The sequence below is a fragment of the Aulonocara stuartgranti genome, assembly GCF_965226115.1.
Source record: "Aulonocara stuartgranti genome assembly, chromosome: 3".
Lineage (NCBI taxonomy): Eukaryota > Metazoa > Chordata > Actinopteri > Cichliformes > Cichlidae > Aulonocara > Aulonocara stuartgranti.
In genome coordinates this window covers 59,844,130-59,871,799 of record NC_138941.1, presented here as the reverse complement: position 1 = coordinate 59,871,799, position 27,670 = coordinate 59,844,130, and the positions used below count along the sequence as shown (strand labels likewise).

At 38.2% G+C, this 27,670-nt stretch overlaps 3 protein-coding genes across 3 annotated transcripts in view; all 3 read left to right on the top strand.

Moving 5' to 3' along the window:
• Positions 1-1,784, top strand: part of LOC309698633 (uncharacterized protein) — a gene marked incomplete at its 5' end in the record, with an annotated part of 421,704 nt that extends 419,920 nt beyond the window's left edge. Inside the window, one exon of the mRNA XM_082521209.1 lies at positions 1,721-1,784. The remainder of the gene's footprint in view (positions 1-1,720) is intronic.
• Positions 1,785-2,635: 851 nt separating this feature from the next.
• On the top strand, positions 2,636-9,581 carry LOC309702063 (uncharacterized protein). The gene is made up of 4 exons (XM_082526466.1): positions 2,636-2,901; positions 4,225-4,345; positions 5,427-5,963; positions 7,869-9,581. Exons 2-4 carry the CDS (start codon positions 4,243-4,245, stop codon positions 9,194-9,196), a joined length of 1,968 nt encoding a protein of 655 aa, XP_082382592.1. The 5' UTR covers positions 2,636-2,901; positions 4,225-4,242; the 3' UTR covers positions 9,197-9,581.
• A 5,536-nt stretch (positions 9,582-15,117) lies between these two features.
• fga (fibrinogen alpha chain) lies at positions 15,118-23,147 on the top strand. Its single transcript, XM_082528787.1, has 8 exons — positions 15,118-15,365; positions 17,067-17,168; positions 17,685-17,868; positions 18,256-18,401; positions 19,177-19,275; positions 20,157-20,318; positions 21,140-21,776; positions 22,225-23,147. Exons 1-8 carry the CDS (start codon positions 15,213-15,215, stop codon positions 22,923-22,925), a joined length of 2,184 nt encoding a protein of 727 aa, XP_082384913.1. The 5' UTR covers positions 15,118-15,212; the 3' UTR covers positions 22,926-23,147.
• Positions 23,148-27,670: the final 4,523 nt, after the last annotated feature.

Here is a 27,670-nt window from a genome sequence, read left to right as displayed (position 1 = left end):
GCTGCTGAAGTCAAAGTAAAACTTTATTGTCATCTCCACTGCATGCAGTACACAACCCGTGGAAAGGGGAGGGAGACCTGCTGCCTCCAAATAGAGCACATTTCATTCATAATGTTTTCATTCATAATGTTGTAAATCCAAGCCCATTATCTATTCATGATTTGAATCCTGGGTTGTGTGAAATCCCAGAAATACACCTTAGACAAAGTGAATCTGTGAACTAAGATGTAGCTCTGTTAGGTTATGTTGTGGTGATTCTCGGGTTGGTGGATTGTGGATTTTTTTTTTTTTTGGGGGGGGGAAGGGGGGGGTAGAAATGACTGAAAGATTAATAGGCTCTGTTTTGAGTTTTGTTCAAAAAAGAATGACTTCATATAGGGAAAAATATATATCACACATGCAGGACACCTTAAACTAGTTTTTTAATTAAGCAGCAAGGCAGAACAAGGTCGGGGCTGTATCAAGACACGAGGACTAAACCCCAATTCAACCAGACCCAGAACTGATCTGGAATTAAAACAGGACTACAACAGTTCAAAATCAGGACTACTTGGTATTTAACCAAGACAGAACCAGAATCAGAACTAGATGATAGTAGCACTAAAAATCATCATAGACCTGCACTACACTTATTTTTTAATTCTACCAAAGTACACTATTTAGATTGAGAAAAGTTTATATAATTATTTAGCCTTGTTGTGCAAACAAGCCTGCATAACTTAATAAATACAGAATTTGAAAAATAACAAACCTAAAAAGAAACACTAGAAGATACATGAGTACCTATGATACGGTGATACTTTTGGTAAACAACCATTTGACTAACATGTGTGTCTCACCTGCTCTTGTTCATCTCTGTTCTGTCCTCATTCTCCATCTCCCTCTCTGTTCCTCTCTCTCTCTCTCTCTCCCTCTCTGTTCCTCTCTCTCCCTCTCTGTGCTGACAATCATCAAATATACAGTTGAAACCAGATATTTACACACTCTTCACATAAAAACACAAACACTTTTTTAATTGTAACATCAAATCCGACTAAATGTTTATTTTTTTTAGATTGATAAATATAAAAAACATATTTGTTAACTTTAAGAGTAAAGAGAGAAACTATCTGTATTTCTTAATTGCAAATGGCACCAAATTGTATTCAAACTGAGCCACACTTATGGAGCTCCACAGTTCTTTTCCTGGTGTTTTGGTTGACATCTCTTGATTTTCCCATGTCAAAGAAACAGGCTCTGTGTTTTGCCTTATATGCATCCACAGCTGTGCCACCAATTTATCCACATGGGCTCTACTAACCTATCAGAAGCTTCTTCAGCTCAGAATGGAATCGTCTGGAGTTTCTTATTAATTAACAATAAACTTAGTGTACATGTACTCCTAAATTTGATCAAAGTGATAAAAATAGACAGCTCTGTCTCTCTTTATTTTGACATTTAACTAATTCAAAATATATTTCAATATTTATCTAAAACAAAAGTTTACTCTAAATTGATGTTGTACAGTAAAAATGTTTTATGTTTTCTCCCTAAAGTGTAAATATCTGGTTACAAATGTGAATATCCTGCTGTGTACTGAAATCCCTCTTGGTTTGCATAGAAATATACTGAACAACATACAAAGCATAATATATAAAATAACATTTACCTGAGTTTTTTCTTTGAAAGAACCCTCTAATGTCCATTCTTATATTTCAGTGCATAACTGAAACCGATTTAGTCGGGGAGGGTAAGAACTGAAAATATGAAATAAACACACGTAAGCTAAGACTCTCTAAAGAAACAGCATTGTTGTTGTTCGGCTTTTCATTTCGCCATTTGTTGATTCACTTGAAGCGCAAGTAACGTAATATGGGTCAAGCAATCAGTTTTATGTGTGTGTATGTGTGTGTGTGTGTGTGTGTGTGTGTGGGGGGGGGGGGGGGTCAGAGGGAGTGTCGCCCGGGGGGGGGCAAACAGGCTAGAACCGCCACTGTGGATGGTTGTCTGTCTCTCTGTGTTAGCCCTGCAACAGACTGACGACCTGTCCAGGGTGAACCGTGCCTCTCGCAGAAGATAATATATGGATCAATGGAGATGGTTTGGCATCTCAAGTGGGCGGGTTTTTCACAGTGAGGCAAAAGACACTTTGCTTGTTATCACAAACAGTTGATTGCAGTTCTTGCTGCCAAGTGTGGCAAAACCAGTTATTACGTTTTGGGGACTCAGCTAATTTTTCATATAGGATCAGGTTTTGATATTCTTTTCCCCATTAATAAATTAAATCCTTTAAAATCTGCATTTTGTACTTACTTGGATTATCTTTGTTTAATAGAACACTTGAGACAAGAAATGTGACAAATATGAAATAAGAAAACAAAGCCCAAATAAACTAATTAAAAGAATTTATTGTGGTAATTAGACTGAAACACTGATGAAAATTATGTGAAATTTTAAAATTAAATCTGATAAGAGGAACAGCGCCTGAAATAATCTGAACTATCAGACCAATCACTGTCACGGACCAGTGTAAAGAAAGGCGTTCATATCAATTTTGTCCTGAGCCGCGACCCTTCTGTTTGAACTCCATCCATGCTGTGATTGGCTACAGTTCTACACAAGAGCCCGCCTTCTCCTCCCTTCCCCAAAGCTCATTGGTCGCACATCCCCTTCTTCGCGTAAAGCTGGAAAAACACACCAAACACACGTTTCGGACTTCTTTCTCATGTTGTTTCTGTGCGTCCTTCTTCACAGTTTCTTTTCCTGATGAGATTATAAACAGAGGAGAGTGCAGCTCTGCATGTCTGAAGTAGAAATTGATGGTGGAAGTTTATTCATGTTTACACGAAGCGGAAATCGGGCTGCACGAGCGGTTTAGCTCGGGAGTTAGGCCGGGGGAGAAAGCGGACTAAACTCCTTCTGGTGAGTTCACCCTGTGTGCTCGGGGATTTCCTCTTGTGCTCGGTGTAAGGAGAGCAGGATATCAGACATGAAGTGTAAGTCTGTGCTGTAAAACAGGAGCTGGGCTACAGTTAGCCTCAAATTGCTAACTAAAGGGGAGAAAATTAGTTCGCAAAGCCACGTTAAGCACTGAATTGGAAACTAAAGCTGGGGCTATTGTAAAGTAAACCATACCAAGATACTCGGGAAGCTTAAAGCAGAGCAGTGCCTCAAGCTAAAACAGATAAAAACAGTGTAAACTGTGACACCGAAACACCGTCATTATTATTAATATTTATTGATGGATTGTTAATGTTTTACGTTTCTTATTGACGAAGATGTTAAATATTTGCAGGTTTTTGTGCCTGTTGTACTGACATTGTAAAGGAGCTGTCAATGATTATTTTTTGGTTTTATAGGGAAAAAAAAGTTTTGTAGTCATAAACATGCATTAATTAATCTTGCTGATGCATTCTCATAAATGCATATCAGTGGCTGGTGGTTTGTGGAAGCTGCCATGTTGAATACAATGGATGACATGGCCTTAAGCCTGAATTATGCTTCAGCAGGAAGTCTGCTTGGTTTCGGTTGTTTACCTTTAACACTGGGTGTTAAACCTCACTGTGGGAGGATTCGTTATAGCATTCGTCCCAAAAGTCCTGTGATGTCATTTGTATAGGACACCAATGCAAAGCAACACAACACATTGTTATGTTGAGGACATCGAGGCGATGGTATACCTGCTGCTAAGCTGATGGTAAACCTCTGCACCTCATCATTGGACCACAGTGTTGGTTTGTGTGCAGCCATTTCCCTCGTTTCTGTGTTTCAAAAATGAGGAGTGTGATTCTTCCGGAGGCGTCACTCTTATGACTCATCCAATCAGTGGCATGGAGCCTGGTTACATCACATTTTTGGCTCAACTCAGCTCACTTGGAACCGGGGTCAAGTAGCTACCGGTGGCAAAGAGGCTTAAATGTAACAAGTGGTTGTTTAAGGTACTGCTGTCTTGGGCTTTTGGTGGTTGACTGCACACATAAGCACAATTAGTCCCATTCAATAAAGGCAAAGCATCTGTGTTAGAGATTTCCACTTAAATGGTAATTTTATTGGGCTATTTGATAAACAGACACATACTTAAACTTGCGTAAACAAATCCCCACATAATTAATTACTAGTTAAAATATTTTTATTTGGGTTTTAGTGGGTTTTCTTTTGGCACTGACAAAATTAACTTTGGCCTGCACCAAAAAATATTTATATGCAAGAAAAGCTCAAAACATGCTGAACCTGACTGTCTTTCAGGTCTCTTGACGGGCGATCATGGAGTCGGTCAGCAGTCTGTCCATGCTGGGCCGCAAGCAGCTCACTGTCTGCCTGGTGGACTGTATGAAGACTCTGGGGGTCCCGAGGGCAGAGCTTGAAGGTGAGCAGCATTCAGAAACACAAGATCAGGATCCTTCCTACATCTTACAGTGCTGGTCACAGGCTTAGATACCCTCATCAAGTATACAAACAAGGGCAAGGGAATGAGGGAGTCAACAACAATTAGAGCTGGGAAAAGAAACAAGTCAAACACAGTAGTTTTTATAAATAATATGCTTTTATTGCTATAGTCAAAAAAACAAAAAATGGCTAAACTGAAAGTCAGTAACCAACAGAAATATGCTAAAATAACAATGAGATGGTTCAACAAAGCAAACTACTCACTAGTAATGCCAAAAACAAACTGCACAGCTACTGGCCTCCACTCGGCTGGTGGCTCTAACGCAGCCTTTCTTGTGTCTGGGCTGACTGCTTTTATCACTAGTATGATTTTTATCATGCTGTCAAGCTCCACAAATCAGTACCAGCATGCCTGAGGACCTGCTCCGATGTTCTTAATTTCCTATAGTGATGTTCCACAGTTACAGGCAAACCAGGATTTTACTGTTTGGGCAGATTACTTCTTGGGCATAAAACTGTGACACTGCCCACAAAGACTAATGTAAACCAGCCTTTTCTTTCTTTTATGGCAACATAGTCATCTGCTAAAATCCGCATTCACATGAATTAAACTTTTTTTTGTCTAGATTTACATATACAATGACCACTCGGAGAGAGAGACTGAACTCACATGAGCCTGAAGCTTCATGCATAGCTGATGATTCTTTAGAGGTCTTCTCTGGTTACATATGTAACAAATGTTGCCCTGTTGTCAAACTGCTGTTTCTGAGAAATAGAGTCTGAAGAGACTTTGGGAAAATGTGAAGTAATGCATAGATTTTTATCTGTTTTATAAAAAGTTTTAAAACTTGGCCACCATTCTGGAGTCTATTTTAAAGCCCTGTGAACAGGCGATTGGCTGAATTTTAAAACAGTTTAAGGTTTTTGCTCACTGCTCATATCTGTATGCGAACAAATTATTTCAGCCTCCTTTTAAAGTAAAGTTCAAACAGTAAACCCTGAAGAGGTCAGCAAATAATCCATCAGTTTTCTGTGTCTTCCTCTTCTTAACGTCCTTTCAGCCCCGTCTGGTGACCTTCCAGTCCTCACTCTGAGGGAGCTGTCTGTCTCTTTGGTGGACTGCATGAAAACTCCAGTGCTGAACAGTGACGATAATCACAGCAGCTTGCAGCTCAACTTGAAAGAGGAGGACGAGCAGTTGGGGAGAGAGTACGAGGGCTCAAAGCTGGAGCTGCACCCAGTCTGGCAGGACAGCGGAGTCGGAGCAGAGATTCATTTGTATAAAGAAGAAGAAGAAAATAAAAACAACATCTTGGTGGAAAACAAACCTGAAGAGCTTGCTCGGACTGATGGCAAAATGTTAGTGTTTCAGGAGAACGGCAGCGGCACCAAAGGGATGGCGTGGCTCATACAGTGTTCCGAACTATCAGAGTCCCTCGAAACAGCTGCACTGGGCGCCAGTTCAGAGGAGGACATGGATGCAATGTCACAGCAAAGTCAGGAAGAAGATGCTTTATCAGACAGAGCAGAGACGGCACAGCAGGACACTGAAGCAGAGGAAGCTGAAGATGCAGAAACCCCCGAGCCCGAGTCTGGAGGTGAATGTTTAATAACTAGTGTTTTAGTAATTTTTTAATTATTTGATTAAAACTTAAAATTTTCACCAGAAAGTTTTTTTTAAGGCTTTGCTGCCAATATTTTAGCTTTGCACTACTGCTCTGTTGCCTCTTGGTGGCACTGTGACTATTAGATACTGCTGAGTAGATGTTCAGGTCTTCATCAAACATGAGAAGTTTGGGCCGTACTGGACGACATATGTGTGAGTTACAAATTTCCCCATGGAGCAAGAGACACGCTCTTCAATAAAAACTCAAAAGTTTTCCAATTTATCATCAGTGAGGTCTTTGCATTAGACTGAGTAAATATGACGCTGATCAGATCAAACCTTTAACGTAAAACCTAGAAATGTCATTATTTCTAAATGATATTATTTCCACACTACCCTCCTAAATTGTTAGCTTTACAGCATGGCTACAAAAGGTTTGGTTTTTGTAGGGTTTTTTGTGCATCCTGTGATGTTACATGTGTGTACCAATCTCACATATGCATGTAAAAAAAAAACATCAGTTGGGTTTATTTGTAGTAAGCCCAACTGTTCACATTCAACTGATGTGAAAGTAAATCTTCACCAGTTGCAATTCTCCTGATGAATTTCAGAGCATGTTTAGCTTCTAGAAAAAGGCCTTATTATTAGGGGTGGGCGATATATCGAATATACTTCAGGTATCGCAAGTTTTTCCATGTATGGTGGTTAAAATGGCTTTATCGTGACCATCGAGTATAAATTGCTATGGCAATATTAAGCCATTGACACATGTCAACATCTCCTCACACAGCAAAGAAAATGTTAAACCAGCTGTGATACCTGTGACTGTTCTTGGTCAGTCATTTTTATAGTCACTATCTAGACTTTTCTTTCTGTAATTTGAGATAATCCCATTTTTTGTTTTAAAATTTTCATATATCATAAGCACAAAAGAGCACCTTTTTCATTTCAGTTAGTTTATTTTGTCACATGAATTCTTGCTTGATGTACTTTTGTTTGTTCTGATCTTTTGTTTGTTAAATGTCTGGTGTTGAACACAGAAAGAGATGTACTACCACAGTAGTGTCATTTTTTTGTATTTGAAGTAGAAGTAAAACACAGAATGGTCGATTTGAATGTTGTACTACACCAAAGTGGTTTTTTTTGTTTTGTTTTGTTTTGGGGGGGGGGGGTATTTGAACATTAGATTTTTCTCATATTGCCCAGCCGTACTTGTTGTTGTTATTGTTATTAGTATCATTATGATTAGTTGTAGTAGTACGAGTAGTATTGGTATTAGCTTGAGTATTATAAACTTAGTGCAAGACCCTGTTGCATCTGCTAGGAGTTCTCAGGTCCAACAATAGCTCGAGCTGATTCAATTTTGGTGAAAATCATGTCAAGGTCACAGCAAATGTAAAAATCAGTAAAAGCTTTGCTTACCCACAATTTTTTCTGGATCATCCACAAACTTAGCACCCTCAACATCAAAGTTGACCTTGAAAAAAGATTTAAAGAAACCATATTAAGTATATATATGTATTATAAAAGGGCATGGAGAGCACTGTACAAAGCACTTTTTCAACACAATGCCTTACGATGTCACAAAGATGGCATAAAGGTTCGCAAATTGCAAACAGCATGAAAATACCTTCAAATTTCAAGTTTTTACAGCTTATAGAACCCAAAGATTTCATCTTATGGGTAAACATGCTATTTTAGTATGTAATGCTTCAAGGCCATAGGTCAAAAGGTCAGACATTAGTCTTGTTATAAAAGCAGATTGATTGTAATTAAAACATCAATTTTTTTACGTCCTTCAAGCTTCTCTTCTAAACATCATTTTCAACACACTAATGGAATAATTTTGAGCATTGTGACTTGTAATCATCACTTTCTTCTTTCCTCTTCCTTGCAGCTCCTTCTTGCGTGTCTTCAACCAATGAAAACCAAACAGAGAACCAACAGGATGCTGCGTCTGAACCCCGACACCACCGCTGTGAGCACTGTGGGAAGTCCTTCGCAAGGAAGAGCAACGTCCTCCGACACCAGCGGCACAACTGCAGCAGAACAAAACCCACAGAAGATTCAGACCAGCTGGAGCAGGAGACGTTCTCATGCAGCAGGTGCATTCTAACATTTGACACTAAACGCGGGCTGAAGCTGCATGAGCTCTGTCACAAAGAGAACGGTGAAAGTCACGAGGGCAAAGACAGTAATGAGGTTCAACGAGAGAGGCCTCACACCTGCACACAATGTAATAAGAGCTTCTACATGCTGTACACACTGCGGCAGCATCTCCTCACTCACACTGGGGAGAAATCTTACCACTGTGAGGTCTGTGGGAAGCAGTTTGGCAGGGAAGGAACTCTGAAGGAGCACATGCTGATCCACACAGGGGAGAAACCATATAAATGCGACCAGTGCGGCAAGACCTGTGCCAGGCGCGGGGACCTCAGAATACACATGTTGAGCCACTCTGAGGAGAGACCTCACAACTGCAGCCACTGTGGCAAAAGCTTCAAACAGCTTTTCAAACTGAGGAAGCACGAGCGAATCCACACAGGGGAGAAACCCTACCAATGTCAGCTTTGCGCAAAGAAGTTTAGACTGCAGGAATCGCTGGCATCACACATCCACACCCACACTGGAGAGCAGCCCTTCAAGTGCAGACTCTGCCCCAAGGCCTTCAGTATCAGGAGCAACTTGAAGAAGCACCAAATGATACACACCGGGGAGAAGCGCTTTCACTGCTCACACTGCGACAAAAGTTTCCGGCTGCAGCAGCACCTGATATTCCATGAGCGGGGCCACACAGGGGAGAAACCATACAAGTGTGAAAAATGTGGGAAAGGTTATTGTCACCCGTCCACGTTGAAAACACACCTGTCCGCTCATGAGGAGAAACCACCACGGTGTTCCCTGTGCGGGCGGGAATTTAGAGATCAGGAGGAGTTAGCCAATCACGGGTGTGCTGAGTCAGCAGAAAAACCACATCGCTGCTCTCAGTGTGGAAAGTGCTTTTCCCAGATCATGAATATGAAGAAACACCAGATGATCCACTCAGGGGAAAAACCCTTCGCGTGCAAGGAGTGTGGGAAGCAGTTCAACCACAGTGGGAATCTCACAAAGCACATGCGCACCCACACCGATGAAAGGCCGTTTGAGTGTGAACTCTGCAAGAAGCGCTTCAGGCTCCTGCAGCACCTCACAAATCACAGATTAACTCACAACAAGAAAAAGTAGAGACTGAATCTGATGTTTTAGTGGAAGCAGCCGCAGATTAGGAGGACAAACAGGGATGACTGCTGAGATGAGATTACGTTGACTCAGCTTCACCCCATTTTAAGCTTTAACTGTAGCTCTTTTAGTTGTTCTTCATGTAAAATGAGACGGAAGAATGTTAGAGAGAAACTCGCTGCCTTGGTCTTTAAATGATAAAATGCTTTTAGAATTATAGTTTGGGACAGTTTTGTATTCTTTTATTTTATTTTTTTTACAGATTAATATATTAAATTGGGGATTTGTCCCAAAATGAAAAGGATGAAAAAAATGAAATGCCAAAAAAAGAAACTATTTCGGGAATAAAAGTCAATATTAAAACCAAAGAACTAAGAAACTATCTTGTGTCTGGATGTCATAGTTTTCATTGGTAAAATACAGATTGGATATTGATCATCAAGTAGTGAGTTACAATCATACTTTCACCACACTAGACTCTCAGTACGTCTACCTCACTGTAGTTGTCAGAGTAATTAATAATATAGATAATAGAGAAAATTAAAAAGAAAAAACTGCTGTTGGTCAAAATGGGCATCAACTTTTTGCCCTGTTTTAAGTCATGTATCTCTAATTAAGGAAACTCATTGCGCTCATTGACACAGACTGACTCCGATTGATTGGCAGAGGTTTCCAAATAACTGCAGATTGCAATCTGTCTGAGAGTTGCCACAACTACTTGTAGATGGTTGGCCTTGCGATGTAATTCAATGCAACTATTGGTCACCTATCTTTATAAATTTATTCTTCTCCTAGTTGCAGAGACAATGCTTTCCTACCTTTACTCCAGTGTGATATCTGCTGTAACCCAAACTGTGCTGCCACTGGATTTCTTGCAATGTGCATGTTTTTAACGTGATACGTGTCAACCTACGCAAGTGGCCAACACTGTTACCAGTAGGGCTGCCACAAACGATTATTTTGATAGTCGACTAGTCACCGATTATTTATGCGATTAGTCGACTAATCAGATCATCATCCACTGGACGTAAAACTACAGCTTATTGCACCAGCAGCATCTGCTCTTATATAACTATCATTAGCTTACAGCTTTAAGCTTTTAAGGTGCTAACTAAAAATAAAGACAAGATGATAGTTTATTCAATTTTAATGAAATTTGCAGATTGTTTTGGTAAAGTTTAATAAACTCCTTGCTATCTAAAATATAACAGGACACCGGAGTATATTCTCCAGCATCTCACACTTCTGATAATCAGCTGTCTGCTTGACGTTTATTCAGCTGTGTAAAAACTATAACTTTAATCTCAGCCAAACCGATTTACTCAGGAACAAATAAAATACTAAAAAAAAAAAAAAAAAGCCAAACAACAACATTTTTAATTTATCTAAGTGACTCATATATATTTAACCTGAGTCGCGAAAGACGGCGGTGGGTTTGAAAACAATTTGCCGGGAGTCCGGTGTTCTCACGGCGCTAGTGACCTAGCCCCCGGCTAGCTATCGAGCTAGTGGGTAACAGACGTCTCCGAAAACGTCGGAGCGCTTTTGAAAATATGTGTAACAGCTACCCTGAGGTACCCCTGAGCAAGGTACCATCCCTACACACTGCTCCCCGGGCGCCCAATGGCTGCCCACTGCTTCACTGAGTGAATGGGTTAAATGTAGAGAGCAATTTCCCCACGGGGCTCAATAAAGTACAATAATAATGTAATAATAATAAACTGAGCCGATATTTGAGGTTTACACAGCTACATTCTCGCCTGAAAATATGTTAAACGTTTATTTTGTGACCCAGAAAGAATAATAAGAGTAATATTAAAACTAACTAGCTACCGCCATTGTTGACAACTGCGCTGGGCTGCGCTATGAATTCTGGGACACAGCTGCTTCTTCTTCTTCGGGGTTTAACGGCAGCTGGCATCCTTGTACATGCAGTGCTGCCATCTTCTGTTTCAGTCCGTTATTACACTCTTAAATCCTGCTATTATTCCTGCGTCTTTTGCGATCTTACAAAGCTTCAAACGACACGTCGACTATTAAATCAGTCGTCGACGATTTTGATAGTCGACGTAATCGTGACTAGTCGACAAATCGTGGCAGCCCTAGTTACCAGCATTCAAACTTGTGCTGGGTGTTTTATCTGTTTACCTTCAGATTGTGAGCCTTTATGTAATTTCAATTTTTTAATGAAGTGACAGTGATAATGGAACTAAATAAAATTCAGGGACTTTTTTTTTTTACCCTCTTGAATTCTCGCTCTTCGCTGTGGTCAACATATTTGTGCCTCAATGGGTTCGACTTATTAACCCATTCCCGCTCATCTATTTGGATATTTTTGGCAGTCTCTCTCCAGGGATTCACACCCTCCCCACATACTACTCTGCAAGTCAGAGCAGACCATTATACATGAGTTTACAATCCAAGAATCTTGTAAAAGTGTAAACCTTTAATCTGCACTGCCAATGTTGTGAATTTTTAAGCCAAAGTGGTAACTCATAATGCGTCAACACGTATTTGGTCATTTCTTACTATGTCTTGAACTTGGTCCTGAATTGTTTTTGTGTGTAAGACATGACTGAGCTGTTCAGTGTGAAGCTTTAGGTTTTTAATGTCTGGTACAAAAACAACAACACCTATGACCTCAGTAATAGCTTAGCACTTATCTTAGTACAAGGACATGCAGATGGTTGTTAAACTCCTGACATTCAAATACACTGCATTTTGACCATCTTCTAGGTTGGTGTGTAATTATTAATTTTAGTATCAATGAACTTCCATGTTAGGTTAATTGGTGATTCTGGCTGTAGTTGTAAAAGTTCATGAAGGAAGCAAAGCAGATAAAATAGCTAATATAACTGAGGAGTTGGTTCTTTTCTTCTTGAGGTGGTTTCAAAGACACCACTAGCTCCCCAAAGTGTCCCATTTCATCACACTGAAAGCAACTATATGAGAGAAAGATGAAAATATGACTTTGGAAACATGAGTATTTCTTTTCATAATAAATCTGAATCGCTGAACATGGCTGAGAAAAACATCAAAGTTAAGGTAAGTGCTTACTCTATACCGTTAACTATCGCTAAATTTAATCACATTTTTAATCTGAGAGTAGTTTGTGTTGGTCTTTGTTCAATGTTCTGATGGGACAAGTTCTAGTCACACAAACTCTTCACCCAGTGCACATGATAGCAGTGAAATTATCAGTTGCAGTAATGAAGGCAAATTTATCTGCAGCTCCTTTAAAGGAAAGGCGCTCCAGCAGGATCCAGAAGTGTTTGCTATATTTGACTAAGACTGAGCCAGAAACAAATTTCTACTGCTTTACAGCAGAGAATACATTCATAGACTTTGACGCTGAGCTAGATTATGCAGTTCTGGAGCTCAACCCTGAAACATCTTGATGCATGCTCAATCATCCAGGTAACCCTGAAAGCTCAAAGGCAAAACAAGAGCAAAGAACAAGGTACCACTGGGGCTCCACTGCCTCCCAATGGTAAAGCCTGCATCATTGGACACCCAGCAGGGGAAGTGAAACAAATGGATCCTACATGTATCATTGAGACAGAGAAGAGAGGGCAGGCTGCTGATGATTATTTGAGTCATTAAATTAAGTCATTAAATCCAATAATCATCCACTTGATCTGTAATTATGCCACAAAGCAAAGCATTGAAAACATATTAGAGGGTGGAAATAAAGCAGGAAAAGTAGCGACCTAACACACTTCGATGTATCACGCTGGCTCTGGCTCTCCAGTGTTTGATGTTTTTGCAGGATTTACTTATGGTTTTACAAAAGAAGTCGATGGTATTTAACTGATAGTAAATGAGAAGTGAAGCAACACAGTGTGTAAAACAGTTTCTTGTCTGTGTGGTAAAAAGTTGAGATGAAGATGATAATGTACTTCTGCACTTAGTGAAGAACTTACATTCTGCTAATAGGGTTCTTTATATGGTTAAAATCTGTATCTTTGTCTGCACTGATTTAAAGAGTTTTATGTGTCTTTGTGAGACATTCAATCCTAAATTGTTTCCTATCACTAATTTGTCAATCCACTTTTACTTTTCCTGAAAATAAAAGCATGCATATTGTTTGTTTCTTTGTCTAAGTATAAGCTTTAATCTTCTACAGACCCAGATCAGAAAGATTGGCTGAGACTTATTGCTGCTGCTGATATCAATACACTTCATATGTTACTATTAATCAGTCGTGCCATTTTGTTTGGTCTGTGCTGCTCTTTAAGCAGCCTTAAACTCAAGAGTGATTCTTTGTTTGTTCCAGTAGATGGCGGTGTTGCTTCATTATTCTCCTCACTGGTAAACAAGAAAGAAAAGATATTTCCTATAGTAATTTAGTCTGTCTATACATTTATCAGAATCAGAATACTTCATTAATCCCCAGGGAAATTATGTGGGTTATAGTTGCTCCAGTACAGTAACATTAACAAAAGCAGACTATTTAACAATACAATATGTTAAGATATAAGGAATAGCACAATATATACAAATCACCAAATAATAAATATCCCGGGTTGACAGATGTAGTTATAAATAAATATTAAGAATATTGACAGCAACATTACAGAGTAGAAAAGAGCGTGTGTAAAACGTGCGTAGCTATTGCAGTGTTTACAGTGTGTTTGATGGAGGAGTTGTACAGGGAGATGGCCACAGGCAGGAATGATTTCCTGTGTGATTCAGTGGTGCTTTTTGGTAATCTCAGTCTCCCACTGAACGTGCTCCTGTGACAAGCCAGCATGTCATGAGTGGGTGGGAGGTATTACCCAACATTGTCTTTATCTTGGACAACATCCGCCTCTCCGACACCACCTTAAGGGAATCCAGCTCCATACCCACAACATTACTGCATCACTTTGTTTTTGATTTGATAAATAACCATGTTCCTGGTGTGTATTTAACAGTGTGTGATTCTCCTCATATTTACATATTTATGTACATCTGTTCACAGAAACGGTTATAGCAAAAGACTAATGAGAATTTTAGAAGGACAATTTTAATGGGAAGATAATTGTGATTCGGTTTATTTCCTTTCCTGTTAAGAGAAATAATATCGAAAGCGTTCACGTGTTTATAAAACTGTAAGTAGTTGGCTTAGTGTATCTCCCAAAATACTGTATTGGCACTATGAAACTGCAGTTTCTCATTTTTACTATTACTTTTGTACTGGATCAATAAGTTAGTGTCCTGCTTAACAATCAGTCAAATAAAGCCTTTGAAATAAATGATAAATTTTGCTGTGCACACCCCACAGCAGCCTAGCTGGTAGTTGCTAGCTCTCATCCCCTAGTTCTAGTCATTTAACTGGTTCTGTCCACTCTGTTGGTGTGTTTTTTAATATCGTGGCCTGCTGTGTGGTACTTTTTATGCGCTCCTTTATTCATTAACTTCTACAACAATATTTTACCTTCTGGCCTGTATTTCTCTTTTATATTTGGTGTTAACATACACCTTAACTTGAGAAGCTAAATCATTATTGTTATTTAAAAATGTTATACATTTTATCATTGCATTTTTTTTTACCTGTGTGTCGTTAACTTTTTTATTCTCTGGTATTTTTTTGTGAAGCACTTTGTGATCTTTGTATTGAAAGGTGGTAAATAAATGACATTTTTCTGACGCATGTAATATTAATATGGAGAGATTCATTTATATTTTAACAAAACCCGCGGTAATGCTGTAAAATGGGAGTAAATAGAAACTCTATTCTATCATTTTAAAATCCTCGAATGTTTTTGTTGCCCTTTTCTGATTGAGTTCAGTTGAGTCAATGTTAGTGTCGTTGGTGTTTGTCACTATTTGGTTGGTGTAAAATGTACAGGAACTGACAGGAAATCCTGCTGCAACTGAACTGAGTAGGCAGCATGTTTGACTTTAGTGTGTGTGTGTGTGTGTGTGTGTGTGTGTGTGTTTGAATGCATTATTTTTGAGTAAAGATACACACAGTACAACAAACACATCGATTAGAAGCTGTTGCTCAACTCTGATCTGACCTGACCAGTGTTTGCTGATGACTCACCGGTTTGTGAAACTGAACCTGAAGGCTTCAAATGATCAGAGAGCAGCGTTAGAAAATCATTCAGGAACAACTCTTCGCACAGAAACAGGAACGATGGAGCGACTCTGTTTCCTTTTGTGTCTGATATGTGTGTCCTCAACACTGGTGAGTTTCTCTGATGTTTTTAAATAATTTTACAAAGATGTGGCCCTGAAATTTTTTTCTTTGTCATTTTACTGTATACTATGTGTTGTTTAATAAATAACAAGAATAATTATGTATTTACTGATCACACATATGTTTATTATTTACTGATATGAATACATGAACATAGAATTTGGCTGTTCTATTTATAAAGATGTCGAGCACACTGTCTTATCCATTATTTACTCTTTTATTTTACTACCTAAGTTTATTAGATATATTTCTGGTAATTATTATTATTATTATTATTGATTTATATGAATATAGTAACAAAAGATTTAGCAGTTGTGGACGTCGGCTTGAGCAGAATGCTGAATACTGATCAATCAAAGAAACAGTCACTATCTTTAGCTGTTTTAAGAATTCAAATAAAGGATGTGTAACTTAGCAGACCTAACAAAACAGAGCTTCATTTATACTTACAGTTTTTATATATATTATTTAAAGCCAGTTATTTAAATACTGCAGACTGATTAACTACCACTGACCTAAAATTTCCGTATGCAACATTTAACCTCCTAAGACCCAAACTTTTCCACGGCATGCATTTTTAATTTCTCTTTGATATTTGAGCATATTGGGGCCAGATGAATGTAAAAACAAAGAATTACCTGATTATTATTTTTTTACCTGATTTTTTTCTCTTAAAAAAATTATAGCCACATATGAGGATATTCATTTAATATTTCGACAGAACAGTAGCAGTTTAATGTCCTCGTAAGTGAATATCAGGCCCATGTAGAGCAAAATTGAGTATTTTGGTCTAAATAACCCAAAATGTGATGTCCACATATGTGGACGTCAGGTAAATGGACTGATTCTTATATGGCGCTTTTCTACTCTCCCAGAGTACTCAAAGCGCTGTATACAACATGCCTCATTCACCCATTCATACAAGCGCTTCTAAACTCAAGTGCAACTAATAAGCATTCACACACATTCACACTCCGATGAACGCATCGGAGGGCAACTTGGGGTTAGTATCTTGCCCAAGGATATTTGGCATGCAGACTGGGGCAGCCAGGAATCAAACCACCAATCTTCCAATCAGTAGTTGATCTGCTCTACCACCTGAGCCACAGCCACCCCAGGGTCCTAGGAGGATGATAAGAAAAATAATTATGTACTAATAACAGTATAAAATTGAGTACATTTCAAAATAAATTTGCAATAAATAAATTTGAAAAGTATTTCTGCTTATATAATTATTGTAATTGTGGATTTTACTTTATAAAAATTATTAATAAAATCTTTATTTGTGGGTAAGAAGCAAACAATTTAAATATTTTTAGTCAGTAATATTATTCCAAAGAAACACCTCCTAATTTGAGCAGTTCAATTGAAATTGGTTATACGTGTTATAATGTACATGTCTGATGTGCAGCATCTGTTTTTAAGATTTTTAGTTAGTTTTATCAAAGAAGTTCAGAATGTATCACCAAGCCTTTAACCAGGGTTTTGTTTAAGTAGGGTTTCATTGTAAAAGTCCTTGTTGTAGACCAAATGGACTAAAATAGCTGCTCTGTCACAAAGACTCTTTGCTTGCAACTATATGTGCATAGTCACCCCTCAAAAATCCATTGTACACCAAGAACAACCAGAGACAATAGCTATGTTTTCTGCCCTAACTAAAACAATGTTGACTTTCTTGTCTTCGTCTAGGCCCAGGTTGATCCCAGGGGAGCTCGTCCAGTGGAGCAGGGCACCAGAAGTGAAAAATGTGCCACTGAGAAGGAATGGCCTTTCTGCACAGACGTTGAATGGGTATGCAGATTCTCTGTTGTCTCTCAGAGCTCAAGCTAGGCAAAGTTCTTATTGACCTCAATTAATGTGTGCAATTTTAAGATTCAATGTTTACAAGAAAGCTGGACTGGTGAAATTCCAGTTTCTGTCAGTGCAAAAGTCTAACTATGTACTTAATCGATAAGATTTCAAAATTATGTCTTAGTGTTTATATATGGTAAAGAGATGCTGCTATAATAAGGGAAGGAAATCTGTCAGCACGAGCCGATTGCAATAATTAATGCTTAAATTGACAGAAATCTATAATAAATGTTATATTGTGAATGACCATGAGGGAGGTCTTTATGGGTAGGAAAAATGGTTAAACTTGTGAAAATACACTACAGAATGTACAATCCGGGCCAGACTGGAGCTTTTGTGCCTCTGGTTGTACTGCCAATTATTAGAATAACCTGTTGTTCTATATTTAAATGACTCTGATTTTCATGTGACACAGAAATAAGGAATAATTATGTCTTCTCTTTGGTCATCCATTAGGGCCCTAAATGTCCATCAGGCTGCAGGATCCAGGGTCTGATGGAGAAATACGATCACAATATGCTGAAGAAGATCGAGAAAATCCGCAGCCTGCTGGATCAAAACAAGGCCAAACATCGCTCCGCTGATACGGTGTCGAAACAGACCTACACCTACTTGAAAGAAAAGCTAACCACTGACGCTGGTTAGTGTGGCTTTGTGCACTTCTTCTGTTTCCCAGTCAAGAGTTTAATGGTTACAGGAACCCAGTCTAGGTGGTTATAGGACACCTGGAAGTTGTTTCACAGTTAAATAAATATCTGCATAAACTGATCAAAAGTGCAACCCTAACAAGCAGCTTTAAAGGTGTACACAGTCATATTTAAAAGATATTTAGCGGAAAGAAATGGGACATGGGAGTGCGCACCAGTTTGTGGAAGCCATCATGTGGTTTTATTCCCAATATTATCTCAATTATTTATATCCAGCAGAACCCTCCCATCTCCGGACAGCTGACAAAATGCATTTAAACAAAAGTAAGAATCAATCCATCCATTTATTAAACTAAACGTTTCCTGTTTTCTTCTACTAGGTGGCGACAACAACTACCTTGAATTGGCTCAGACTCTTCGTCAGAGGATCACAGACATGAAGATTAAAATCGACAAACAGATGACTGTACTGGCAGCCCTGAGGGATCAGGTCAAAGACCAGGTCACAGAGATGCAGAGACTGGAGGTATACCAAGCCAGCACAGTCAAAAATACATGTTTGCATAAAAAACATGACAAGAACATCCTTAAAAGTATTTACAAATGCACTAGAGAAGAAAGAATTTAAAGTACTGAGGATAGTTGACTATGCAAAAATATTGAAATGCCTGTAACCAACAGTAGTGAAGCCACAGGTTTCAGAAGTCTAGAAGAAAGAAAATAAGAACATTTTAAAAAGCACTTAGCCAGCGCCAAATCACAACAACAGTCACCTCTAGTTGCTTTATGCTGTAAGGTAAAGACCTTAGAATAATACAGAGAAAACTCCAACAATCCGTTGAACCCTTAAAGCAAGCCCTTGGCGACAGTAGGAAGGAAGAACTCCCTTTTAACAGGAAGAAACAGCAGAACCAAGTTCAGGGAGGGACATCCATCTGCCGTGACCAGTTGGGGGTGAGGGAAAGAAGGCAGGACACAATAAATCAACATAAATCAGTATAATAAATATCTACACATGGATATATTCAGATTTGTACTGCGAATGTAGCTCAACTTCTGACAAAACTCTGAATATTAATTAATCAAAAGGTCCGATTAACTAAAGTAAAATCTTTTTATGGCACCTGTGTAACAGTGAGAAGCAGTAAAATATTGTTTTTTATTGTAAAGATATGTTACAATGGCAGAGTGAATTTGTTCACATATATTTAAAACTACCACTTTTTTTACAAGTTACTTTTACAATTTTTTTTTACTCTTGGGTTTCACATTTTTTTTAAAAACTTGATCTCCTCTTTCAGGTGGATATTGATATTAAGCTTCGTTCCTGCAAAGGATCCTGTGGAGGCTACTCTGAGTACCAAGTGGACACGGAAAGCTATGTCACCTTGAATAAACAGGTGAGAATTCAAGCGACCACATCTATCCACCCAGTTAAGGGTGAATAAATTAAAAACAAGCTCATTAAATTGCCAATCAGCAGAGTGAGTCAATAAATAACTAATTGTGGGGTTTGCATACAGTGAAACACCAGCTATCTCGAGTAATCTGCTGTTTTAAATACATTTTAAGTCCAAGTAATTTCACCTCTCACAATTTCTTAGGTTTTTGCATATCTGTCCCATTTTATTGACCACTAGAGATAACCTTGGAAAAAACTTCTTTTTCCTATTTTTAAATGGAAAAAGAAGTATTTTTAAAAGCTACCCAAACCTACATGGCTCTATGCAGAACTGTAATTGCCCCCAAAACTTAATAACTTGTGCCACCCTTGACATGAAGAACTTAAATAATTTGCTATAACTGTCAATGAGTCTTCACAGTTTTCACCCATTTGCAGTTTGCCATTACTTTTGTCACCAAAATAAAGTTATTACTTTACATCTGTTAAAAGTGGTTTAAAGTTTAAAGGGTTGCGGGTCGGACTCAAACTCGGGTCGGCCACTCTAATCATACAGGATTTGGTCACCTGCTCATCCCACCAAGCCAAAACATGAGAATAAATAGTGAGAAATACACTATTTTAAGATAACATTGGAAATAAAACAACCAAAAAGAAAGTTTTTATTGGCTGTTTTTTGAAAGGTAATAAATTCAAAGATACAGAAAAAGTTATATTTGTTAAAAAGTCAAAATATTTAGTTGTGACCATTTTTATATTCAATTTTTTCAGAATTAATAAAAAGATATTTTTGTGTAAGATTTGTGTTTGTCATTCTTGTGACAATTGAATTTTTCCCAACATTAGGTTGTGAACTTCTCTTTCTGTCTGTCTTTCCAGGTCCAGCAGTTAGACTCCCAGGCACCCCAGAATGTCGAGACTGTGGGGACGCTGTACGTGATGAAGAGCAGGCCGCTAAGGGATATGGTTGTGGATAGCAACTTCAAATCCGGGGCCGTTGAAGGAGCAGCAGGACAGCAGACTGCAGACAAGTTCCCTGATGTAAGAGAGCCGTCACATTTAGATTTCATCTCTTAACAAGCATTACGTTGCTGGTAACTTTTCAGGTTTAGAGGTATATTCAAAAATAACTATTATTATGGCGTTTTCATGTACTTCAAATGGAAATCTTACAATAGGAGAGAGATAAGGCCAAAATTGCCTTTAGTTGACATTCTCCTGAAAGCTAAGCGCCTCATTTCTAAAACTATGCATCTTTACCATGTGGCTAAAATGTTAATCTTAACTCTAAGCGGTAATGCAGTGATTGATGAAAATCTTAAGTAAATGCTTCCCATTGTTTACATCTTGCATCAGTGAGCTAGTGTTTGATTGTTTTATGCTACTTTGGAGCACTTTTTGTCCCCTTGGATTGCCCACTAGTGGAGTTCTAAGACCCAGAGGAAGCAGACATATCAAATTTTGATATCAACTGACATTTGTTATTGACAGTTTAGTCTTTTTAAAACGTTTGACAGCATTTAGTTCAATTCAATTTAATTTTAAATACCCTAAAATTTGATTCCTTTTGGTTTGTGGTTCTTATTTGGTTAACTGTACTGTATGTTTGGAAACTTTAGGCTTTTATGTTACACAAACATTTATTGGGAATTGTTATGGCACCATGAAAAAAATGTCAGGGACTTCTCAAGCAAGAAGCAGCTATTGAGTTACTGACCTTCCGGAAGTTGGAAACCATTCTCCCTCTTGAGCAGGATCTATCATTTCATCAAATTCTGTTAATATTGCTCTATATTTGTATAAAAAAGTACTTTCACTGAACCAATATTCCTTAAGAGTTTTTTTCTCTTTTCTTTTTCTAGGTGAGGACTGTCCATTTGGTCCTGGAAGAGGAAGGCTCTAGCTCATCCCCAGCAACTGTTTCCAAGGTCCCAGGTACTTCCTTCTCTTCGTCTACATCCTCATCCTCCTCATCTTCATCGTCCACCTCTTCCACATCATCTAGATCAATCACTGAGATTAGTGGTCGTGGCGACGCGGACACGTTTGGTTTGGGTGGAGGGTCGCATAGCCTCGGCCAACCCAGTACAAGTCATGTGTCCACCAAAACCATCACCTGCACCAAGAGAACCCGAACAACTGTGGTTCATACAAGCGATGGGCCAGTGGAAAGGACAGAGGAGGTGATAGAAGGAGGACCCGGATGCCAGGTGACAGGAGACTTCACCAAGGGTGGGATAAGCTCCTTGTTCCCCTCTCTCAGCCATACATCTTCATCCTCTTCTACTGGCTCCACCAAGACCGTACATCTCAGCAGCACTAAGGGCAGCGTCTCTGGAAATACCAAAACTGGGTTTAGCGATCCATTCGACTCTGATGTCGGGCTCGACCTTGGCGCGTTTCTGACTGACAATACAGAAGATGATGTTCCTGATTTTCACGCCAGGAGTGTGAAGGTCACATCACGAATCGAACGCCAGGCGGATTATGTAGGAAAAGGTACTGAAACTGACCTGGAGTAAAATATACAAAGCCAAGAAGAAAATGATTAGCTAGATAGCATGCATTAGCATCAGATAGCTTGCTAGCTAGCCCTATGTACCAAAATGATAAGTGAATACAGCATTTTTTGTTGTTTGTTTCTGGAGTTTAAATATTTTAAGATTTCCCATATAATACATTTGATAAAAACATATTTCTCATTGATAGTTTACCTATCAACAAATTCCTGATTAGCGATTAACCAAACTCTCCAAAAATCCTGCAAATATCACCACCCACATCCGTCCTGCTAGCCACAGACTTATTTGCCACAAAAGAGTGTTTAACATAGAGATCAGGAGACGAAGAATCGACTGCCAGCAAGTTTAGCTTTTGTCGATGAAGTGTCCATTTTAGCCAGTCCACGCTAACTCGCGGTTTGCGGTATGCCCCTCTCTGTTTACAGATTGCGTTGAAATCTACCAGAACCATCTGAATGGGGAAACAAATGGCCTGTTTAAGATCAAACCTGGCGGCACCGACTCTGAGGCAGTAGTGGATGTTTACTGCCAGCAGGAGGGTATTATGGGAGGGTGGTTGTTAGTCCAGCAGCGAGAGAGTGGTGCACTCAGCTTCAACCACAGCTGGGTTGAATACCGCAATGGGTTTGGATCAGTGGACACTCAGGGCAAAGGCGAGTTTTGGTTAGGCAACCATAACCTCCACTTGCTAAGTAATGAAAGTGAGACTATGCTGAAAGTTGAACTAGAGGACTGGGAAGGTGCTGTAGCCAGTGCAGAGTACACTATACGGGTAGGATCAGAGGCGGAGGGGTACCCGCTGCATGTCTCCACATACAGCGGGGATGCTGGGGATGCTCTATTAATGCCAAAAGCATCTGATTTATCCCACAACGGAATGAAATTCAGCACCTTCGACAAAGATAACGATAGATCGGAGCATAATTGTGCAGAGATTTATGGGGGTGGGTGGTGGTACAACAACTGCCAGTCAGCTAATTTAAACGGTATTTATTATAAAGGCACATATGACCCCAAAACAAACATCCCACATGGAACCGAGAATGGAGTTGTGTGGGTGACATACAAACCAGCAAATTACAGCCTGAAAACTGTTCGGATGTTTATCCGACCAACTGCTTTTTAACTTGAAAAAACAGGTGAATAGATAACAACCAGAGGACAAAAACCAAAGGTAGAATCAATCTATCTGTGCAATAAGTACTTTCTGTTTGTGAGCATGCTGTGTAAACAGTATTGATTCTTTTGTTAGCACTACCAGTCCAATGTTCTTGCAGTGACCCAATGTTTTTCGTGTTTCTCAACCACTGAACTCTGCTCAATCAATAAAGACTCAGTCTTCACTTTACTCACTGTGGTTTGTGTTCTCATTTCCCGCTAAATAAATAACTTGAATTTAATCTTATTGACTTGAATTGAAACTTAAAGATAGAAAATATGTACAAAATCTATCAAAATATTAAACCACATGGTTGCAGAGTAATAAACCACATGTAAAATAACTGGGTATTAGGAGTATTTATATGGTCTTATAGACTGTATGTATAACTGGCACTCACTTTGCTATTAATATTTTAAAAATAAAGCGCAATATAAGGATATATTATTTCATAATGTGAGTAATACAAAATATATGTTAAAATATTCTGAATGGGTATATCTAGTTTGTAGTGTCAAAGATTGCCGCTGAAAAGTAAAGCAGTTAACCATGCTAAGTCATTCTGTGTTTGATGAATTGTATTTATTGTTATGTTGTCTTCCTTCCTTCTTAGAGTTGCTGGGTTGATGATGACGTGTTAGCACACATAACATGCAAATTGAACTCCGCGCAAGAAGTAGCCAAAGCAAGTATTGTCGAATGTGTGTACACAAGGAACTGGTGACAAAAAGTTCTTACACAATATGATATAGTGCAAGAAATACTACTACTACTAATGGTAATAATAATTCAAAACTTTAAAAATTTATATGTGCATTGCTGAATTTAGGCATCAAAACAACAGGAACTACATAAAGATTACAAGATTAAAAAACATGAATGTGAAAACATGAAAACAAGATAGTGATTAAGTATTATTACCGAAAATAAGAAAAAGTATTCAGAAGGCATTAAAATGTTATGCACAAGTCATTCTATAAAGGAGATCTGAGTATCCCTTTGTTTTAAACCCTGAAACTTATAACAGTATCACATTCTTTGATCTGTGCTTCAAAATACTGAGTTAAGAGTCCTCAGATTTCTAAAGGAACAAAGTCGTTGTTTTCATTTAAAAGAAATAACAAAAAATCTCACATATAGATGACCTAATACATTTATTAGGCTGTCACTTAATGTATTTTTTTTGTTAAATTCAATTCAGTTCAGTTTTATTTATATATAATATATATATAACACCAAATAACACAGCAGTTGCCTCAAGGCACTTCACATTGTAAGGTAAAGCTGTCCTAAATTAAAAGTATTTATAATAACGAGAATCTTTAATGGTTAATCCATCAGTGTGTGCAAACTCTAATCAAAATTATATTTCTAATGCTAAAATATAACTATTATTATCCATCATTTTTAAAATGCATTTTATTATTTATTAAAATGTATTTTTTACCATATAATAAAGCGCATCTTTAGATTATGATTAAGATGCCAGATAGCAGTTATTTTACTTACGAACATGAACAAAAAAAAAAAAAATGGTTCTTCAATGTCAGTTAATTCGTTTTTGTTCAGTGTGAAAGCTCAAATTTCAGTATAAAAATGGCACATTCAGTTTATTTGCCTATAAATAACAATTAAATGAGACATACAACTGTAAAAGTTACCAAGGCACTCTTAGGATACAATTTATTTGAATTGATTTAAATGAAAATGTGCTTTGAGTGCTCCAAGAGAGTAGAAAAGCTCTCTATAAGAATCAACTATTTAAATACCAACTGTGACTAGCAATACCTGTGATACTGTATATAACCCATAGAGGGCATTAAAAATAAAAGCACCAATGTGGTCTAGCGCAGATTAGTATGCAACATAACAACAGGATCTACATAAAGATTACATTTTAACTGTAACATCCTTGTGTTTTTTATGTAATAAGTTTTTATGGTCATTGTTTTTATCTCTGGCCTGGTGATAAGGACATTGGAAAGTTATCTTTTATGCTTTTTATCCATAGAGCCCATTTTCACCTCACAGTTTCATAACTATTATTGATTTTGTGCTTGTTTTTCATGTGGAAATGTTAAATAACAACCCCGAAGTTACTGATCTTTGTACAGTCCACAAGTTCCATCAGTGACACAAAATAAACACAAGAAAGTGCACGCAAATCACATTTCGTTTGTACTGTCCTATTTGAATTAGAGCACAGTTGAAGGTGGACTTTTTTTCCCCTCTCTGCAGTGTGTATCAGGTTCAAACAGCAGAATGAAGATGGCCGACCGTCCCCCAGTGCAACCCAGATGTACAGGAAGCAGCAATGTGAAGCAAAACTAGAGACCCCGCTGTGTTTAGATGATGACTGGGTAAGAAGCATCCAAGCACATAAATACAACTCTATTGATGAGTACTATAAAGAAAATCATTTGCTAGTTTAAACCATTGTAATATCAGGATGTGAAAATAATTTGAGTTTCTTGAGCTTAAATTAAAAGAAATTCACAGAAAACATGAGGGAAACCAACTTAAGTGCTCTCTTTGAGAGGAAGAGGGCACTTGGGTTTTGGTGTCCAGTACTCTTGACCACCACACGTCAGCTTTAGCCAAAGGTGACCAGCCATACTGAAAGAGGTCACTATGTTAGAAAACCAGCAAACCAGCATTTATTGACTTGCTCAGTCTCATAAACCAATAGGCAGAAAATCACCTTACACAAGCAGCCACCTTTAGCTGAAGTGCAAAGCGCACAGATGACATCTACAAAAACTTTGAATTGAATCCAGGATTTGCTCTTGATAACTGGTAGAATTTAAACATTTTCAGTCGACTTACGTATTATTACACAATTGCTTGAAAACTTAAACTAGCACACCTAAAGTACTTTTTATCTTGCTTTTATTTGTCAGGGATCGCAATCTAAAATACATCAGTCAAAAGGTTTAAGCTGTTTAAGCAGTAACTACATCTGTTCTGATATCCTTCCCTGTTTGAGATCAGTGGGGTTATCATTACAGTTACACATCCTAGAATAAAAACAAAACACCCCCTCTTCTTCCCAAAAAAGGACATAACCACATTAACCATTAAGCCAGTTAATTTGAGAAAAATGTCAATAATGAAATTGTTTCAATCAATTCCAGTTTATTTTATCTGTAACCCATGCACTGACACACATCCAACAGCTGGCAAGATGTAGACTAAATTTCAAAGTTGGTAAAGAATTTGGAAAGATTTCTTTAACGTTTCAATTTTTTCTTTGTAATCTGTCTTAAAATAAATAGTTACTCGTGAACTAAGTGTTATCAGTATAATTCATGAATACTCTGGCACCACTGATAACAATTGATTGTTATGAAGGACAGTCCTACAACATGGCTTAATTAGCAGTTGTCTAATTATTTGAATTATTTCAACCCAGCACCGTGCTACCACTTTACTAGCATTACTCTGAAAAATCTAAAACGCAAAGTGTAAATAAGATGGGTTTTTTTTGTTGTTATGATGCATGATAACTCAGAATGACCTGTTACTATGATGCACTGCCAACCTGACCTGTTCTCTTGTCCTTCTCCAAAGTTTTCTAAATGCCCGTCTGGCTGCAGACTCCAAGGTTTGATCTCACAGATGGAAAACAAAGTGGAAAGAAAACTGCGGGAGGTGTGTAAAACAGCAGAGATGTATGAAGATGCAACAGAGAAGTCCATGACTACAATGACTCACATATACAACTTTAACCGGCGAGTCATCATCAACAGATACAGTTAAGACTCTTTGGGGATGTTTGGATTTGTGGTTGTGGATAAAATAATTCGTAAATACTTACTAAAGTAATGCTGAGTTACTAATGCAGAATTTCATCTCTAGTGATTAAGCTGAAATTCGTGGAACAAGCAGAAGAATTGGGCAGAAATTTCACAACGCTACAGAAACGATCAAGCAGTCTGTCCCAACAGATAAAAAAACTGATTAGCAAACTGCAGAAACAGACAGAGGAGCTATATCGAACAGAGGTAAGACATAAACAAATACTATTGATTGGTCGATTGTGCAATTGTTTGACTGTATTTACATTTAAGACTTGTTGATTACCTTATTCTTCTGACACTGATTGCTGCAATGTTTTAAATTAATGCCCTAAAACATTTTATTTTATATTTGACACGTTAAACAACTCAGTGTAGTTAGTATTTATGGAATGCCATTTCATAAATGGCGTTATTGTCCTCTATTGCAAAGAAACACATTTCAGACAAGTTATGTTCAACCTGATACATTTATATTTTTTGTAATACTTTTTCTTACTTTGTTTTTTGTTCTTTATGGTGTTTGTTGCTTGAATAACTGCTTATTCAACTTGTTTTTGTTGCCAGGTGGACATTGACATGAAGCTACGAGCCTGTCGTGGGTCTTGCCAGTCTGTGCTGCCATTTGAAATTGATCATCCCGACTATCACATCCTTCGAACTCACATGGAAGACATGGACAAGACTCTAAACAGAAGAGCCAAAGCACCTTTACCTCCTGCAGGCATCCCACATATTAAGCTCCAGCCTATAGACATAGTCCCAGAACCAGCTGAAGGATACAAGACGATCCCGACAGTCCAGAAAGAACTACTGACCCAATTTGAGGACATTGAACAGAATCAGATCATTTTGGAGGAGCCACTGGAGGAGTTAGAGGATGTAAATGATCACAATCATGTAGAAAGGTTTAAT

Excerpts from the sequence above, each read along its gene's own strand:
- fga (XM_082528787.1), top strand. The coding sequence starts at position 15,213 with ATGACTCACCGGTTTGTGAAACTGAACCTGAAGGCTTCAAATGATCAG. Across the intron at positions 17,169-17,684 it reads TCTGCACAGACGTTGAATGG|GGCCCTAAATGTCCATCAGG; the intron begins GTATGCAGATTC and ends GTCATCCATTAG. Across the intron at positions 17,869-18,255 it reads AAAGCTAACCACTGACGCTG|GTGGCGACAACAACTACCTT; the intron begins GTTAGTGTGGCT and ends TTCTTCTACTAG.
- LOC309702063 (XM_082526466.1), top strand. The coding sequence starts at position 4,243 with ATGGAGTCGGTCAGCAGTCTGTCCATGCTGGGCCGCAAGCAGCTCACT. Across the intron at positions 4,346-5,426 it reads CCCGAGGGCAGAGCTTGAAG|CCCCGTCTGGTGACCTTCCA; the intron begins GTGAGCAGCATT and ends ACGTCCTTTCAG. Across the intron at positions 5,964-7,868 it reads CCCCGAGCCCGAGTCTGGAG|CTCCTTCTTGCGTGTCTTCA; the intron begins GTGAATGTTTAA and ends TCTTCCTTGCAG.